The 18,951-nt window shown below is 44.2% G+C and overlaps 1 protein-coding gene and 1 long non-coding RNA gene across 3 annotated transcripts in view; one reads left to right on the top strand and one right to left on the bottom strand.

The window, feature by feature from the left end:
- Nucleotides 1–18,951, bottom strand: part of LOC114558763 (neural cell adhesion molecule L1.1) — an 87,470-nt gene that overhangs the window by 20,123 nt on the left and 48,396 nt on the right. For both annotated transcript variants that reach the window (XM_028582984.1, XM_028582985.1), the window contains exons 12-23: nucleotides 17,707–17,867; nucleotides 16,847–17,006; nucleotides 16,558–16,685; nucleotides 16,216–16,317; nucleotides 13,151–13,357; nucleotides 12,510–12,580; nucleotides 12,204–12,423; nucleotides 11,098–11,204; nucleotides 10,307–10,574; nucleotides 7,234–7,356; nucleotides 6,536–6,703; nucleotides 2,113–2,226 (exon numbers count right to left, since the gene is read on the bottom strand). In XM_028582984.1, coding sequence (XP_028438785.1) covers nucleotides 2,113–2,226; nucleotides 6,536–6,703; nucleotides 7,234–7,356; nucleotides 10,307–10,574; nucleotides 11,098–11,204; nucleotides 12,204–12,423; nucleotides 12,510–12,580; nucleotides 13,151–13,357; nucleotides 16,216–16,317; nucleotides 16,558–16,685; nucleotides 16,847–17,006; nucleotides 17,707–17,867 — 1,829 coding nt within the window. The remainder of the gene's footprint in view (nucleotides 1–2,112; nucleotides 2,227–6,535; nucleotides 6,704–7,233; nucleotides 7,357–10,306; nucleotides 10,575–11,097; nucleotides 11,205–12,203; nucleotides 12,424–12,509; nucleotides 12,581–13,150; nucleotides 13,358–16,215; nucleotides 16,318–16,557; nucleotides 16,686–16,846; nucleotides 17,007–17,706; nucleotides 17,868–18,951) is intronic.
- On the top strand, nucleotides 370–11,217 carry LOC114558764 (uncharacterized). Its single transcript, XR_003692982.1, has 4 exons — nucleotides 370–503; nucleotides 626–763; nucleotides 10,518–10,629; nucleotides 11,113–11,217. It is a non-coding gene; the product is annotated as an uncharacterized LOC114558764 (long non-coding RNA).

The following is an 18,951-nucleotide window of genomic DNA, read 5'->3' as shown; positions in this document are numbered from 1 at the left end:
AACACACACACACACACACTAGGGGTGGGATCGGGCCAAATTTTTCTCTCCGCATCCGGCCCGCATCCGGCCCACGTCCGACAGAACCGTGACCGAAGACGGCCCGAGCCCGACAGGCATCAAGAGATTTATGTCCGAGTCCGGCCCGCCCCGACACCGTTAAAATCTAATTTTTTTTCTCATACTAATGACACATGTAGGCTACGTTTGTTTGTGTGGAAAGACGGCTTTTATTAAGCAACTGTAAGGCACTCTGTAAATAACCATATGTATATTTTGTTACAAAATATAGTGACTGTCTTTTATTTTGAAATTTTTGTATTGAAACGGACTTCCGGTCTAAAGCTACGCGCTTTTGTTTTGTTTTTGCTTTGGAAGCACACACATCTGGCTAACGCAGTTCATAGCAGGTAGCTCATTCCAAAAAAAACGGCAATAACTTGGACACGGAGCCCATGGTAAACGACAAATTCATACTTGCAGCCCTTCCGAAGAGGCAAAAGGTTTGTTTATTCAGTTGAGAATGAGCATTTTGCCTGTTAATGTTTGTTTTGCACAAATGTAAGACAGCATGTGATTGTGAACAATGTTAACTGATCGGTTACATGTTTTGTATACATTTCAGCTCTTACGTTGGCAACATGGTGAACGGATTATGGTTCATAAAGAATTAAACATCATGAAACCATCAGTAAAAGTCTCATCTCTGTTCGGGGGGCATGCTACACACTCAGCAATGTCAACAGATGAGCGCATCAGCACAGTGAGTCTGTCTCTGTCTGATATACAGTCTGTCTGATATGCAGTCTGTCTGATATACAGTCTGTCTGATATGCAGTCTGTCTGATATACAGTCTGTCTGATATACAGTCTGTCTGATATGCAGTCTGTCTGATATACAGTCTGTCTGATATACAGTCTGTCTGATATTTCGTTGTCCATTAAAGCTATAAACACATTTCTGCAATTCTGCACACAGGAATATGGATGTTAGGTTCATATTTTACAAAAATGAACCTTTGCATCAAGTGAAACAGGCCCATTACATAATAAGCTGTTTTAAATTTTAAACGTCCAATGCCTTAGGCTACCGCGCTGATGTGACCGCCCGAGCCCGGCCCGAGCCCGGCCCGAGCCCGGCCCGAGCCCGGCCCGAACCCGGCCATCATTTCTAAATATCTGTCTGAACCCGGCTCGGCCCGTCGGGACCCGTCGGGCTTGGGTCGGGTATCCCAGCCTTAACACACACACGCACGCACGCACACACACACACACACACACGCGCATGCACGCACACACACACACACACACACACACACACACACACACACACAGAACCACGCACGCACACACAGACACACACAGACACGCATGCACGCACACAGACACAGACACAGACACACACACACACACACACACACACACACACACACACACCCACGCACGCACACACAGACACACACACACGCATGCACGCACACACACACACACACACACACACACACACACACACACACACACACACACACACAGACTTTTAACTTCAGTGAACTTCAAGTATTCCTAATCTGTCCCTCCCAGATGTAAATCAGAACTCAAACTACACTCATTTGTTTTAAGGAAAACCCCAAACAGATTTTTATAATATTTAGAGATCATGGAGTCCAGCTTCTGATTGGGTATTATACAACATATAGATCTGATTGGATAACTAGATATGTACATGCTCCAATCAGCCTGACAGCACAGCATGTTGATGTTTACTACAGCAGAAGTGATGGCAGAATGGTATTAACCAGTAATTACAGTAATAATTGCTCATCCTCTTTTCGCTCCATTTCTCGCTGCTATCTCCTCCTCCATTTATCTCTTAGTCATCATCAGACTGACACTGAAGCTGCATATTTATATTTTTACAGTTTTTCGCGGTGATCCAGGACAAAAATGTGCAGGATTTAGTGGATTGTTTTTCTGCTCGGGGTGGAGATGTGTTGATATTCTGAGTTTTAGTTTAACTCTTTTTTAAATTGGTTTAAAACCTGTGGAACATTATGAGTCAGCAGATTCCGAGTCCTGGTAATTACGCAGGAATATTAAAACTGCTTTTCTTACAACTCTTCCGGAGGTAGCGGATGACGAAGCCGTGGTTCCTTTCTCTGTCTCCAGGAACCCAGCTCAGGTTGAGGGACGTGTTGCTGGAAACGATGGTGATGTTGGACGGAGGGACTAAAAGAGACGGATATGGAAAGGAACGGAAACAGGAAGAAGTTACACAACAAAGATGAGGAACTGAATGAAAGTTCTGAGTAAAGTTGTGGGTGTGTTTGAAGGTACTAGTTCACCTTCATGGACTAAACATATAGATAAAATGGTTGTTAAGATGGCAAGTGGGGTTTCTGTTGTTAAAAGATGTGCGCCATATTTATCACAAAGTTCAATCAAAATATTAGCAAAAGCTTTAATATTGTCTAATCTTGATTATTGTTCAGTGGTATGGTCTAATGCAACTCAAGAAAAAATAACTAAATTGCAAATGAAGCAAAATAGAGCCGCATGTATCGCGCATAGGTGTGGATTTCGGGCAAATGTTGTTACAATGCACAAATGTTTAGGTTGGTTATTTGTAAGAAATAGATTATTCTTCTCCGTGAACCATCACCTTATCGTGGTGGAGAGGTTTGTGTGTCTCTGTGAACCTGAGGGCTGTGTTGTCTGGAGCTTTGTGCTCCTGGTAGGGTCTCCCAAGGCAAAGTGGTCTCAGGTGAGGGGCCAGACAAAGAATGGTTCAAAAACCCCAATGAAGAAGCAAGGTAGAGATGGAGTGACCCTGCCCGGAGGAAGCCCGGGGCCCCGTCTGGAGCCAGGCCCAGGCGGGCGGGCTCGTCGGCGAGCGCCTGGTGGCGGGTTTGCCACGGAGCCCGGCCGGGCACAGCCCGACCAAGCTACGTGGCTCCCATCTCTCCAGCCCATGGGCCCACCACCTGTGGGAGGAACCGTTGGGGTCGGGTGCGATGCCACATGGGTGGCAGTGAAGGTCAGGGGCCTCGACGGACCAGACCCGGGTGGCAGACGCTGGCTCTGGGGACGTGGAACGTCACCTCTCTGTGGGGGAAGGAGCCGAACTGGTGCGGGAGGTGGGCGCTACCGGTTAGATCTGGTGGGGCTTACCTCTACGCACAGTCTCGGTTCTGGAACCATACTCCTGGATAGGGGTTGGACTCTTTTCTTCTCCGGAGTTGCCCAGGGTGTGAGGCGCCGGGCGGGTGTGGGGATACTCACAAGCCCCGGCTGGCGCCGCTGTGTTGGAGTTTACCCGGTGGACGAGAGGGTCGCCTCCCTCGCCTGCGGGTTGTGGGGGAAAACTCTGACTGTTGTTTGTGCATATGCACCAAACAGGAGTTCGGAGTATTCGGCCTTTTTGGAGACCTTGACTGGAGTCCTGCATGGGGCTCCAGTGGGGACTCCATTGTTCTGCTGGGGGACTTCAACGCACACGTGGGCAATGATGGAGACACCTGGAGGGCGTGATTGGGAGGAACGGCCTCCCTGATCTAAACCAGAGTGGTTGTTTGTTGTTGGACTTCTGTGCTAGTCATGGATTGTCTATAACGAACACCATGTTCGAACATAGGGATGCTCATAAGTGTACCTGGTACCAGAGCACCCTAGGCCAAGGTCAATGATCGATTTCATAATCGTTTCATCTGATCTGAGGCCGTATGTTTTGGACACTCGGGTGAAGAGAGGGGCAGAGCTGTCAACCGATCACCATCTGGTGGTGAGTTGGGTCAGGGGTGGGGAAGACTCTGGACAGACCTGGTAAGCCCAAACGTGTAGTGCGGGTAAATTGGGAACGTCTGGAGGAGGCCCCTGTCCGACAGACTTTCAACTCACACCTCCGGGCGGAGCTTTTCGTGCATCCCTGTGGAGGCTGGGGGCATTGAACCCGAGTGGACAATGTTCAAAGTTTCCATTGCTGAAGCTGCGGCGAGGAGCTGTGGTCTTAGGGTCTTAGGTGCCTCAAGGGGCGGTAACCCACGAACACCGTGGTGGACACCGGTGGTCAGGGAAGCCGTCCGACTGAAGAAGGAGTCTTTCCGGGATATGTTATCCCGGAGGACTCGGAGGCAGTTGCAGGGTACCGAAGGGCCGAAGGGCTGCAGCCTCTGCCGTGAAAGAGGCAAAGCAGCGGGTGTGGGAGAAGTTTGGAGAAGATATGGAGAAGGACTTTCGGTCGGCACCAAAGTGCTTCTGGAAAACTGTTCGCCACCTCAGGAGGGAAGGGGAACCATCCAAGCTGTGTACAGTAAGGATGGGACACTGTTGACCTCAACTGAGGAGGTAATAGGGCGGTGGAAGGAGCACTTTGAGGAACTCCTGAATCCGACTAATACGCCCTCTATGTTAGAGGCAGAGCTGGAGGATAACGGGGATTGTCGCCGATTTCCCAGGCGGAAGTCACTGATGTAGTCAAACAACTACACAGTGGCAAAGCCCGGGGATTGATGAGATCCGTCCAGAAATGCTCAAGGCTCTGGGTGTGGAGGGGCTGTCCTGGTTGACACGCCTCTTCAACGTTGCGTGGAAGTCTGGGACGGTGCCAAAGGAGTGGCAGACTGGGGTGGTGGTTCCCCTTTTTAAAGGGGGACCAGAGGGTGTGTGCCAATTATAGGGGTATCACACTTCTCAGCCTCCCTGGTAAAGTCTACTCCAAGGTGCTGGAAAGGAGGGTTCGGCCGATAGTCGAACCTCGGGTTGAGGAGGAACAATGCGGATTCCGTCCTGGTCGTGGAACAACGGACCAGCTCTTCACTCTCGCAAGGATCCTGGAGGGAGCCTGGGAGTATGCCCAACCGGTCTACATGTGTTTTGTGGATTTGGAGAAGGCGTATGACCGGGTCCCCGGGAGATACTGTGGGAGGTGCTGCGGGAGTATGGGGTGAGGGGTCTCTACTCAGGGCCATCCAATCTCTGTATGACCAAAGTGAGAGCTGTGTCCGGGTTCTCGGTAGTAAGTCGGACTCGTTTCAGGTGAGGGTTGGCCTCCGCCAGGGCTGCGCTTTTGTCACCAATCCTGTTTGTAATATTTATGGACAGGATATCGAGGCGTAGTCGGGTGGGGAGGGGTTGCAGTTTGGTGGGCTGGGGATCTCATCGCTGCTCTTTGCAGATGATGTGGTCCTGATGGCATCATCGGCCTGCGACCTTCAGCACTCACTGGATCGGGTTCGCAACCGAGTGTGAAGCGGTTGGGATGAGGATCAGCACCTCTAAATCGGAGGCCATGGTTCTCAGCAGGAAACCGATGGAATGCCTTCTCCAGGTAGGGAATGAGTCCTTACCCCAAGTGAAGGAGTTCAAGTACCTTGGGGTTTTGTTCGCGAGTGAGGGACAATGGAGGGAGATTGGTCGGAGAATCGGGCGCAGCGGGTGCGGTATTGCATTCAATCTATCGCACCGTTGTGATGAAAAGAGAGCTGAGCCAGAAGGCAAAGCTCTCGATCTACCGGTCAGTTTTCGTTCCTACCCTCACCTATGGTCATGAAGGCTGGGTCATGACCGAAAGAACGAGATCCAGGGTACAAGCGGCGAAATGGGTTTCCTCAGGAGGGTGGCTGGTGTCTCCCTTAGAGATAGGGTGAGAAGCTCAGTCATCCGTGAGGAGCTCGGAGTAGAGCCGCTGCTCCTTTGCGTCGAAAAGGAGCCAGTTGAGGTGGTTCGGGCATCTGGTAAGGATGCCCCTGGGCGCCTCCCCACGGAGGTGTTCCAGGCACGTCCAGCTGGGAGGAGGCCTCGGGAAGACCCAGGACTAGGTGGAGGGATTATATCTCCAACCTGGCCTGGGAACGCCGGGATCCCCAGTCGGAGCTGGTTAATGTGGCTCGGGAAAGGGAAGTTTGGGGTCCCCTGCTGGAGCTGCTCCCCCCGCGACCCGACACCGGATAAGCGGACGAAGATGGATGGATGGATTATGTGTTTTCTTTAGGAATATTCTTGTTACAAAGAAACCATATATTTTGTATAATAAATTACCTATGTTACCTATGTTAAATTAATATGTTACCTGAACAAATAACCCAAGAAAGCAGTAAAAGGAGATGTAAAAGTTTAGTTAAAACATATCTATTGTTTAAAGAAGTTAGGTAGACAAAGAAACAACATTGGTTGAGGTTTAACAATATATGTATGTTTGTTCAATTGTGAGATGTGTCCAGAGAGGATGAAAGAAATGTTATAGTACAATAGAATGTGGATATACCTGTCTTAAAAATGTGTTCAGCTTAAAAGTAAGGAATACCTAATGACTGCACTGGTGGAGCTGTCTATGTGTCTGTCCTTGTCTTATGTATATGTATTTTGTTATTTTTGTCATGAAATTATAGTGTATGTTTAGTTTTTGTTTTACAATTTTTATTTTTTATTGTTTATGATGTTATGTGTATTTATTATTGCATTGCCACATTTTCAAGTGAAGAATAACATCTGCAATGCAGGAGCTAATGAGGATCCTAAATAAATAAACTAAGACACAAACCTCCGTCCAGCAGGGTGGCGCCCCTCCGTGTGATGGGCGGTCCGTCTCCGGCGGCTGTGCGTGCGATCACTTTGAAGATGTAATGGCTGCTGGGGTCCAGAGAGTCCAACTCAATGTGAGTCACACTGGGATCGCTGATCATCTGCATCTGCAGCGTGCTCTCCACCTCTGCACAGGAAACACAAACCTCCCAAACTCAACTTCTGCAGTGGACAATGTAACGCCACTGTGTCCATGTGCGTGCGTGTGTCATGCGCGTATGTGTGTGTGTGCAGGTGTGTGTGAGTGTGTGGTTAAGCAAGGTCAGGAGAGAGAGCGCGGTAAGGTGTCGGAGTGAAAGTAACTTTTGGGATAATCACAGTGACAAGCTAGCGCCGTCTGCTGTTGAGAGGTCAGCATGTGGTTTTGGAAAGCCAAGAGGAAAGTTGCTGATGAGCACAGCCTATTTCAGGAGAACTAGGACATGGATTATTTCTTTGTTGACCCTACTGACCAGATACGTTGCTCTGATTGGTTGTTGGTTGTTGAGCAGAGTTTTGGTCTAGAGTTCCAGATTTGGTCTGGCACTGTCAGGCTACAGAGTACAGGTACTTGAATATTTTATACATCTACTCATATACTAAACTGCTTCAATATAGTTTTCTATATCCCACCCCGATGACTTTTGTACAGACCTTTCTAGAAAGATGAAAACTCACCCTGTCGATACTGCACCACATATCCCAGCAGGAGCCCATTAGTTTCTTCTGGAGGAGTCCAGTACAGAATCAGGGATTTATCTGAAGGACTCTCGAAACTCAACGATGCAGGAGGACCCGGTGCTACACACACACACACACACACACACACACACACACACACACACACACACACACACACACACACCAGTTAGCATATCTAACAAATGTATCTTCAATAAGTCCATATATCACACAGAGGCAGAGCCAGATGTTTTAAACATTCAGGGCTCAGCCCAAACCTTGGGGCCATGCTCCATTTAGCAGCTTTATGAACTATATTTCAAACCGTTTGAGATAACAGAATGCCTAAAAATCATCATTTGGGAAAAACATGATAGCTGCTGAAGAAAATAATCATCCCATAGAGCTGACATCCAGTTTATATCGAATTGTAACTACATACCTACATCATCTTTGTTTCTCTGTCTCTTTCTTTTTTTCTTTGTTTTTCATCCTGTAGAGCTGACATCCTGTTTCTATCTAATTGTTCTTCAACTGTCTTCATCGTCATGCTTAAAGGTCCCATGGCAAGAAAAGTTCACTTTATGAAGTTTCTTACCATTAATCTGAGTTCCCGCAGCCTGTCTATGGTCCCCCAGTGGCTAGAAATGGTGATAGGTGTAAACTGAGCCCTGGCTATCCTGCTCTGCCTTTGAGAAAATGAAAGCTCAGATGGGCCGATCTGGAATCTTCTCCTTATGAGGTCATAAGGGGAAAGGTTACCTCCCCTTTCTCTGCTTTGCCCGCCCAGAGAATTTGGCCCACCCATGAGAGAGAGACATCATGGCTTTCAAACGAGCAAAGTGGCAGTTGGTCAAGGCCACACCCCCACCCTCCACATTGACCCCCCCCCCTCCTCCTCAACAGCTACAGACACAGAAATGGCACATCCTAAGGAAAGCTCATTGTGGGACTGGCTCTTGTGGCTGTAATTCTGCACCAAGGCTGAATTTCAAGAAAGAGACTTCAGATACATAGCCTAGAAATCTAAACGCACCTTAGCGGCAGCAAATTTAATTTGCAGCCAGGGGGGGCTAGGCACTCTCCGTTGACTTGCAAGCTGGAAAAAACCAAATCTGGTCAGGCCAATCGTGTATAGAGTCGATGGGTGGGCTTATGGCTGCTGCTGGCAGGCTTGTGCAAAATTCTGAATTTCAGACTTGGCCTCCATTCAATTCATGAATTGGAATTTGAATTGAATTGACTCTGCCCCACAGGAAGTTGAATTGGAATGACAGGAAGTGGAATTAAATTAATGCCAATTCAAAGAAATTCCACACAGTCACACAACAGAAAGAATGTGTTGAATCTCACATACATTCAGTGTTAGAAAGGTTACTTTGGAAATGTAATTGCTTACCCATATTAAATGTGGTTTGGATTACTTAATTTGGATTACTTTATCAATGCAAAACAATTTTCTTTTGATTTGATTAATTAAATTACACATTTTACCTCAGTAATACAACAGAATACAATTACATACATTTTGTAATTTAATAACATAATTTCATTACACTTAACTAGTCACTCCTCAACCCTGCATACATTTAGTTCCAAAATATAGAGTTTTAGAGTATAGAGAACAAATATTTCTATTAATTCCACAATTTAATTGTTTTCTTGATTTACAATAAGTAATAAGAAAAAAATGTGCTTGCATACTTTTAAACATGTATGATATCCAGTGTTGGGGGATTACTTTACATTACTGCTTATGAAGTAATGCCATAATATAATCACATTTGGCTGTAACTGAGTAATGTAACACATTAATGTTACTGTTTTTGTGAGTTGGTGTGTTTAAGCCCTTTATGAGCTCTATGCTTAATACCATCAAGAGATGGTTTTCAAAATAAAAGACTGTCTGTCTGTTAACTTACTTGTAGATGCCTTTTAAAATATGAAGTAGCCTTGATGGAGCCACAGACTGGAGCACTGCAATGCTTGCATATGGCTCTGTGGTTTCCAGGTGTTCGTGTTGGAATTGGTTCTTCAAAATGAACTAGTACAGATGAGCTTTTAGGCCTGCTATTATTTTCCATGTCGCTGTTATTACAGGTGTCAAATCTATAAATGTTTGTAATCTGAAGTTGTAAGGGACTTCTGAAACTTAAAAAGTCCAGTGTTGACCATCAAATTGTGTAGAAAAGAAGCTTTCAAACAAATGTTTACCTCACATTGTTTGGCAACAATTTGAAATACTTGGTTAAAAGTAAAGCATTCTGGGAAATGGAGTCATGGTCCATCATGTTCCACAAAATTAAAAATACAATAAATCAAACTTAACTAATTGTTCTATGACTAGAGCTTTTAACATTCATTGCTGGGGAAAACATTTCCTGTTAATGTAATCTGTACAAGTAGTTCAAACTAATATCGTTTATAGAATATGTAATGCAATCATATCTGACATATATTGTAAAGCTTCATTGTTAAACACTTCACTTAAATTATGTATATGAATTTCTTTGAATTTTTGTTGAATTGCAATTCTGCTTCCTTTAATTCAAATTTGAATTGTAATTCTAGATCCTGTTTTTGACATCAATTCAAATTCAATTCAAATTCAAGAATTTAATTGGAATTTAGGAGTCATTCTCAATTCAATTCTGAATTGTGCACAAGCCTGGCTGCTGGGAACAGAGGTCTTCTGGAAGACTTGGAGTTCAGCTTTTCTTTGAGAAAAGAACAAAGAACGGCACTGAAGTCATTCTTAAATAAGGAAGATGTGTTCGGAGTTATGCCGACTGGATATGACAAAAGTTTAAAGTTTCATCTATCAACTAGCTTTGCTACCTTCTTCGTTGCTCTGCCTGGTTGTAGTGCTATCCTATTGCGTGCAGAGGGAATTTGAAAGACAACTTCCCCTCGGATTGAGCGCTGACCAATGGTGAGTTCCCAGACCCAACATCTTGATGTGGGTCTGGCTTGTCAGGCTATCAGATACAGTATTAGGGGACCACATGCGGGGCTGGAGCTCCAGACGCTCTGCCCCTGCTCTCCCATAACTCTATTTCCGTGGACTCACCTCCCTCGGGGGTGCTGAAGTGGTGTGGGGAGGAGGGAGGACCCTCTCCTTTGCTGTTAAAGGCCGTGACATACAACTCGTAGCGAGAGAACAGCTGCAGCCCAGATACTTCCTCTGAGGTCTTTGTGCCGTGGACCACCATCACCCGACTCTCCCTGTTTCTGTCCATCCCTCGCTCAGATCTTTCCTCCTTCTGTCTCTCCTTGTGCAGGTTTCCCAGGGACCTGCGGCCCCGACCCCCATGTGGACCCAACCTCCTGATGTAGATCTGACAGGGGCAGAATTAACCAAATGAATGTGCAGTGTAACCAAGCATGACAAAGGTATTAGTGGGACTAATCCTTTGCAGTTCTAAATTAGTGATCAACAGACCCGAACAGCAACTGTGAATGTTTTTTTTTTTTACAATCTTCAGCGGTGATTCAGAATGGAGTTTTACTTTTCGTTGACTTATGTAACCTTTATTTATAAAATGGCTGCAGACATAAACAAAACATCTCATATCTTACAAAACTATATGCTTTTAAAAATGCTTAAAAGTGGCCACATGGTGGTACCATCTGCACAAGTTATCAGTTCTTGGCTCACGGCTGAACTCTTCACCAAATTCTGTCAAATTCTCTTAATTTTCTTTGTATTCTTATATATAATACTCTCCTTATAGTTTTTCTGTGAATGTGTTTCTTGAGATTGAGTTGTTGTAATAACTGTTGTAAGTGTTCTAAGTTGTAATAAGTGTTGTTAGTTGTAATAACTGTTGAAATAACCGTTGTAAGTTGTACTAACTGTACCTTGTATCCCTGCAGCAGACCTCGGACGTTCTGGGCTTCGTTCCACTTGACTCGGACCGTGCTGTTCATCACGGTCGTTGTGACTCCAGTCGGCGCTTCCGCCGGCTCTGAGAGCGACAAATAAACAAAAATCATTATTTGAATGAAGAAATATGTTGCATTTGTTTTATTTCTGGTACTTTCTCTGGGCACTGATAATATTGTATCCCAGTTTAAACATTATCAATTATTATGCCTCATATCACATATGAACATACAACCGTGCCCCCAATCTACAAACTGATGGGCGAGGATGAGGCCCCCTCTGCCCAGGAAACTGCCCGATAAGCCAGCTCTTGTGTCAGCCTGTCGGCCCAAACTGAGACTCAAAAAACTCATCCAAATGGTTATGTTACACATAAATATGTCCATCAATCATTCAGGCTTTTGACTCTTGACAGAGAGAGAATCTCCGTTAGAAAACCACTGACAGCGATGAACAAGCTGCACACCAGAGCGCTTCTTTTCTACCAGAAACAAGATCCCAACAAAACAAGTCGTCCAACTGCTGGTCTCTTTTATTGGATTTGACATTTCTGCAGAACTCAATGTGATGCACTCTCATTGTAAGATGTTCCAGTAATCAAATATCCAGACTCTCTGGTGTGAGAAAGGAACTTTGACCTCTTTTATGAGGGATGTAATTACTCAGTTCTTGTACAAGAAAGGTCTTCAAGTATTTGTTGCTCTGTATGAAGAACAATCAGCCTCTACATAGAGTTTACTACAGACACAAGTTCCTTCAAATCAGACACATTTAGTCTGAAGGGATTTTCCTCTTGGCCATGAAGAAAGTAATTTGTGTAGAAAATAGGAAGAAGATCTTTTTGTTGATGATTGGTGTGAAACTATCTGTGCTAGCATTCCAAAGTCTTGTTTACTGTTAGATGCAATATAAATGTAATTTAATTCAAAGAGTGAGATTGTGTGTTTACTGTAGATTTATTGATCTTTATGTTTGTGTGTTGTAGTATTGTCTTGTATGTTTTTTTTGACTGGGTGAAGAGATAACTCACTATGACTCTGTTGCTCTGGAAGAAATGATCCGTAGAGTTCGGATAACGTACCTTCCTCTCCAGAGTGTCCGATCTCCGGCTCCGGTGCCGGTCCTTCTCCGAGAGAGTTGACAGCCTGGACTTTGATCTCAAACGGTGTGTACGTTCCTGTGTTGTTTACCCTGAACGGCGGAGACGTTACGTCTTGGTGGTTCCAGTGTACACTATCAGCCTTCCTCCAGAACACCTTGTACAGGAAGCCGTGGCTGTTATGTAAGCGCTTGTCCATCTCCTGGAAAGACACACAGGAATATTAAATGGATTTTTTGATTAAAGTTGGAGACTTTGACAGCGATGATTACAGACTGAAGTACTCACATCCCAGGTAATGATCAGAGTCTTTGGGTCTGTGGACTCACTGCGCACACCCGTCGGGTTACTATCAGGAACTGCAGGACGGAGACAGGGGAAAAAGACAGATAACATCCCATTATAAAGAAACAAAGTAAAGAAATAAAGTTTGACAAATGCATGTCTTTGCTTTCTTGCTGAGTCAGATGAGAAGATTGATACCTCTGTAATATGTCCCTTAGTTTAGTATGAAGATTGAAAAAATGGATGAAAAAAATCAACCTACCAGCATCTGTAAAACTAACTTATTTCCACGTTATATTCTGTTTGTGTAATCCGTAAAACAAAATGTAAAAACCAGTTGTGGTTTTAAGGGACTATTTCTTGGCTAGGTGTTAAATAAGCTAAGCTAACCAGCTGCAGGCTGGCTGCTTTTCCTGACATTTGAATCAACCTTCAGATCTAACAAGAAAGGGATGAAGACAAAATGTTAAATTCTTCCTTAAATGAAGATTAAATAAGACATAATTAAATTAGTTGAATTAATAGGGTTGACGGATCATGGACACAGGATAAGTGTGGGAATCAAACTTCTGAGCAGACTGCTTTAATGAAACTCTAACCCAAACTTTACAGACGTTACAGTGAGAGCGGCGGGCGTCGCTTACCACCTGGCGGCGTTTCGTATGTCTGTGAGGGCTCGCTGGGGTCGCTGTGGCCCAGCTCGTTGATGGCGGTGACCCTGAAGCGGTAAGTGCAGAAACGATGGAGGGTCAGCTCCAGGTGGTTGAATTCCCTGGGAACTCTCTTCCACTCCTCCCACAGCCACTTCCCCTCCTCAGTGTGTCGCTCCTCCCGGGCCTCCACGATGAACTCTGAGAGAAAGACACAGTTATTACTACTTCCTGTCAGATGTTAGGACCTGGAACTCCACGATGAACACAGTTATATTAGAGCGGATGCTAATACGTTACATATATTTATACATCTGTAATACTAATACATACATCTTAGCGTGAACATTGCATTGGACATATGCAGTATATTAATATAGTAATATAAGGAAAGTTGACTTCCAGTTTGACACTATAGAGATAAAACAAAACAGTTGACTTTTGTCTATTTTTATACTATATTAACAGTTATGATGACAATAATGGTAACGATCAAAGTTTAACAGTCTCGAGAACAGTAGCACAGTACTAGTTCATATATATATATATACTGTATATATTATATTTACCTTTTATAGTATGAGAGCTTATCCTCTTTTCTATTAGAAGCCTTTTTCTTTGTTGAACAAAGTCATAGTATAGTATGTCAAAAAAAGTCACTAAAACGTCCTATGAAGTCATAGTGTGTTATGTTAAAAAAAGTCATAAAAAAGTCATAGAATAGTATGTCGAAAAAAGTTTTAAAAAAAAAGTCATTGTATAGTATGTTGGAAAAAGTCATAAAAAGTCATAGTATAGTATGTGGAAAAAAGTAATAAAAAGTAATAGTATAGTATGTTGAAAAGTCATAAAAAAGTCATAGTATAGTATGTCGAAAAAATGTCATAGTATAGCATGTTGAAAAAAGTTACAAAAAGTCATAGTATAGTATGTTGAAAAAAGTCATAAAAAGTCATAGCATAGTATGTTGAAAAGTCATAAAAAAGTCATAAAAAGTCATAGTATAGTATGTCGAAAAAAGTCATAAAAAGTCATATTATAGTATGTCGAAAAAAGTCATAAAACGTATGTCGAAAAAAGTCACAAAAAAGTAATAGTATAGTATGTCAAAAAAAGTCATAAAAAGTCATATTATAGTATGTCGAAAAAAGTCATAAAACGTATGCCGAAAAAAGTCACAAAAAAGTAATAGTATAGTATGTCAAAAAAAGTCATAAAACGTCAAAGAATAGTATGTTGAAAAGTCATAAAATGTCATAGTATAGTATATAAAAAAAGTAATAAAAAGTCATAGTGTAGTATGTTGAAAAAAGTCTCAAAAAAGTCATAGCATAGTATGTCGAAAAAAGTTACAAAAAGTCATAGTATAAGATGTCGAAAGAAGTCATAAAAAGTCATTGTAAAGTATGTCAAGAAAAGTCATAAAAAGTCATAAAAAGTGATAGTATAGTATGTTGAAACCAGTCATTAAAAACTTTTAAGTTTTATGAATATACTGAATATACTGAATCAGGTTGAAAGTGGGCTGGAGCTTAGATGGGAATTTATTAAGTCACAAATATTTTCTACCAATAAGAATGATACAGTCATTTATCCTGCCCTAACTGCAACACAGCTAACAGGAGACTCAGGAAGATGTCAATCAACCAGTCTAAACACACCCACACAGAAAAGAGGGCCCATCAGCCAGGTTGAGTGAAAACCCCTGTGTGGGTGTTCAGGGCCTTTAAAGTGATATCTGCAAGTTCCTTTAACTCACATACGGAAATATCAGTTTTGTGACCTCTGACTGTTTCCCATAGTCTGTCTATGTCTATGTCTGTGTCTGTGTGTGTGTGTGTGTGTTCAGGAGTCCTTATGTTTTTTCCCCCAGCGTATTTCCTTGGAGAACGTTGGCACCAAGATCCTGGTTCCAGCTGTCGCCGTGGTCCTGCTGCACTCCCTGCTGAACTCAGCGGTGCCCTGCAGTGTCTTGCTGCTTCCTGCTGAACCCTGCTGCTTCCTGCTGAACCCTGCTGCTTCCTGCTGAACCCTGCTGCTTCCTGCTGAACCCTGCTGCTTCCTGCTGCTTCCTGCTGAAACCTGCTGCTTCCTGCTGAAACCTGCTGCTTCCTGCTGAACCCTGCTGCTTCCTGCTGAACCCTGCTGCTTCCTGCTGCTTCCTGCTGAAACCTGCTGCTTCCTGCTGAAACCTGCTGCTTCCTGCTGAACCCTGCTGCTTCCTGCTGAACCCTGCTGCTTCCTGCTGCTTCCTGCTGAAACCTGCTGCTTCCTGCTGAAACCTGCTGCTTCCTGCTGAACCCTGCTGCTTCCTGCTGAACCCTGCTGCTTCCTGCTGCTTCCTGCTGAAACCTGCTGCTTCCTGCTGAAACCTGCTGCTTCCTGCTGAAACCTGCTGCTTCCTGCTGAACCCTGCTGCTTCCTGCTGAACCCTGCTGAACCCTGCTGCTTCCTGCTGCTTCCTGCTGAACCCTGCTGTTTCCTGCTGAACCCTGCTGCTTCCTGCTGCTTCCTGCTGCTTCCTGTTGAACCCTGCTGCTTCCTGCTGAACCCTGCTGCTTCCTGCTGAACCCTGCTGCTTCCTGCTGCTTCCTGCTGAACCCTGCTGCTTCCTGCTGAAACCTGCTGCTTCCTGCTGAACCCTGCTGCTTCCTGCTGAACCCTGCTGCTTCCTGCTACGTCCATCCATGCTCTGCTGGGCCACGCTACATCCTGTAACGCCCTGCAGCGCCCCCATATGAAATGAACTACTACGACTACCATTTGAAGTCACTGTTCCATTATTAATGTGACTATTATCGGCACTGTTCATCATATCCCCAACCGGCCCGTCAGACACCGCCTACCAAGAGCCTGGGTCTGTCCGAGGTTTCTTCCCAAGAGGGAGTTTTTCCTCGCTACTGTCGCACTGCTTGCTCTTGGTGAAATTATTAGAATTGTTGGGTCTTTGTAAATTATAGAGTGTGGTCTAGACCTACTCTATCTGTAAAGTGTCTCGAGATAACTCTTGTTATGATTTGATACTATAAATAAAATTGAATTGAATTGAATTGAATCACCTATGATGGGGCTGTTGTGTGAGTTTCCTGGGATCCAGCGCAGAGTGAGGTGGTGGTCCTCAACATCAGACAGAGACAGATCTTTAGGAGGGTCCGGCCGGGCTGAGGGTCGACACAAAAAACTGTTACACACACACACACACACACACACACACACACACACACACACACACACATCAGACACACACACACACAAACACAGACACACACACAGACACACACACTCATGCACGCACATACACACATACACACACACGCACACGGTGACACACACACACACACACACACACACACGGTGACACACACACACATAGACACACACACAGAGACACAGTGACATACCGACGACAGTGATGGAGCCGCTGGCCTTCACATTGTCCAGGTCAGTGATGACCTCACAGGAATAAACCCCACCATCATCTGATTGGATGTCTGTCACTTTTAAGGTGCCATTCCCAAAGATAGTGCGTCTAAATACACACACACACACACACACACACACACACACACACAAATAGTTAATTATAACATGTTAATTACCTTCTTGTTTATTAAAACAAGAAGGTGAGCATTATTTTGAAATCAGATGGAGAGACTAATCTCTTGGACATGATATATCTTGATGGTTTACTTGTCATCTGGAGACGATTCCTGCACCTCCTCTCCATCTTTCCTCCATTTGATCTGGAACTGGAGCAGCTGGGGGTCTTTGTAGAAGTCACAGTCCAGCAGGGCGCTGCTTCCTCTGAGTGCACGGACGTCCTGCGGTCTGGCCAGGATCTCGGTTCGATCTGACAGGAACGGTAACACAGGACCAGTCGCCATGTTCACTCTCAGCTTATAGTAGGATTATTCTTATGTGCACGTTTGTATAAAGCATGCAGTCATATTAAAGAGATAACTCTAAAATAATGTCCTTCATTTCAGTGACCAGTAACAGTAACAAATTATGTTTCTGCAGCTTAAACACAATTCTCTGGAAACTCTGCAACTTTTAGAAACCTAAATATTGATTTGATAACAATAAGAACTACATAAGTTGATGCTGTTCATTTTAATGTTATTAAAAGCAGTCTGCGCGGGTTCATAGTGCCATTCAGGCCAAAGATTCGTGAAGAGATGAATCCGTTTCAGCAGTATGTGGTGGAGAGAGATAAAGAGTGAGTGAAGATCTAAACTCTTTTATTAAATCAGATGTTTCTGACCAGTTATTAAACTGGTTTCTTCTGATCAGAACAGTATTATCTTTGAGTTGTTGCCGCTCTAACCTCCAGCACATCCTGACGCCGTGAATACGTGTTTCCTTGTTTAGTTATTGAACCCGGGATGATCTGTGTGAAGATAACTGCTTTTAGAACGCTGCAGAGCAGACACGGCACGGAGACAAACGTTTCCTCTCATCTCAACAGGAATCTTTGCTCTGAACTGGACTCTGTTTCAGCTGATGGGTACTTTATTATTATTATTATTAAAGATTGGTGTTGGACTGACTGAAGACTTCCAGGTGAGCGGTGATGGAGATGTCGGTGAGTGTGATGGAGCAGGTGTACTCTCCGCTGTCACTGAGGCTGGCGCCGGACAGTCTGATGGTCCCGTCAGTCTGCAGCGAGACACGGGGGTCAGACAGCAGAGGGAGACTGTCCTTCCCCTCCCTGCAGAGGACACACACACAGTCATCAGACGGCATCACGGAACTGATGGGGGGCACATTATAACAGGGGGTCTTGAGCGTTAAACACTTTTCCTACATTCTGGTGAATTAGTATGCAACAATTTGGGCCTTTTCTGCATCACGTTATGGTGCAAATAGTACTAATCTGTTAGAGAATGAAACCTTATTAAAGCCAGAAGATTAATCTACATAAATCTAATCATACATAATCTTTATGTTCCACTTCTCGTGTGGTTTAACCACCGATGTAGCAGAGGAGACACACTTCTTGGTTTGAGCTGAACTTTGGCCGAACTGAATGTTTTTTTTAACCTATTGTGGGGAATGGGTTGTAAATATTGGGGGGGACATATCCCCATGCGATCTACACCTATGGCTCTAAACACTATGAACAACATGCACATTCTTCAGGTTCAGGTTACTTTATTTGTTGTTTGTTGTATGACACCATAGACAACAACCAATAAATACATAACAGTTGAAATGCTCCAGTGAATATCTAATAAATACCAATGAAAACTTAACTTCAAACTGACCACCATAAAATCTAAAAATCAACGAATGACTAAATAACATATAGGCCTACACAGATACATGCTAATACATCAGTGTGACTGCCGCTGGCAATAAGCTGTTTTAGATCGTTTGGTTTTACACCGTGGAACTAAACACCTCTTTCCAGAAGAGAAAAGCTAAAAACTCAATGTGCCAAAGGTGCATGCTGTCATTCTAAGATTATTTTTTGGGGAATTTCCACATTTAGTTAATAGGACAGCCTGATATGACAGGGGAGAGAGATGGGGAAGACAAGCAGGAAACTGTCCCAGGTTGGACTGGAAGCCTGGACCTCCTGCGTCGAGGTATAAACCTCTATATATGTGCGCCTGCTCTACCCACTGAGCCAACCTGGCCACATCATTCTTTCAAGATGCAAATATGATTCTCTATTAAACATTCATCAGATGGGTCTATTATTCCAACATTAAACAGACAAACAGTAAAAGTCCATCAGCGAGAGAGTTTCCTGGCTCATCAGTGAGTGGAAGATGGACAGAAGATCAATA

Source organism: Perca flavescens, chromosome 7 (genome assembly GCF_004354835.1).
Source record: "Perca flavescens isolate YP-PL-M2 chromosome 7, PFLA_1.0, whole genome shotgun sequence".
Classification (NCBI taxonomy): Eukaryota; Metazoa; Chordata; class Actinopteri; order Perciformes; family Percidae; genus Perca; species Perca flavescens.
The sequence above is the reverse complement of the archived record's forward strand: the minus strand, read 5'-3'. Positions and strand labels throughout refer to the sequence as shown.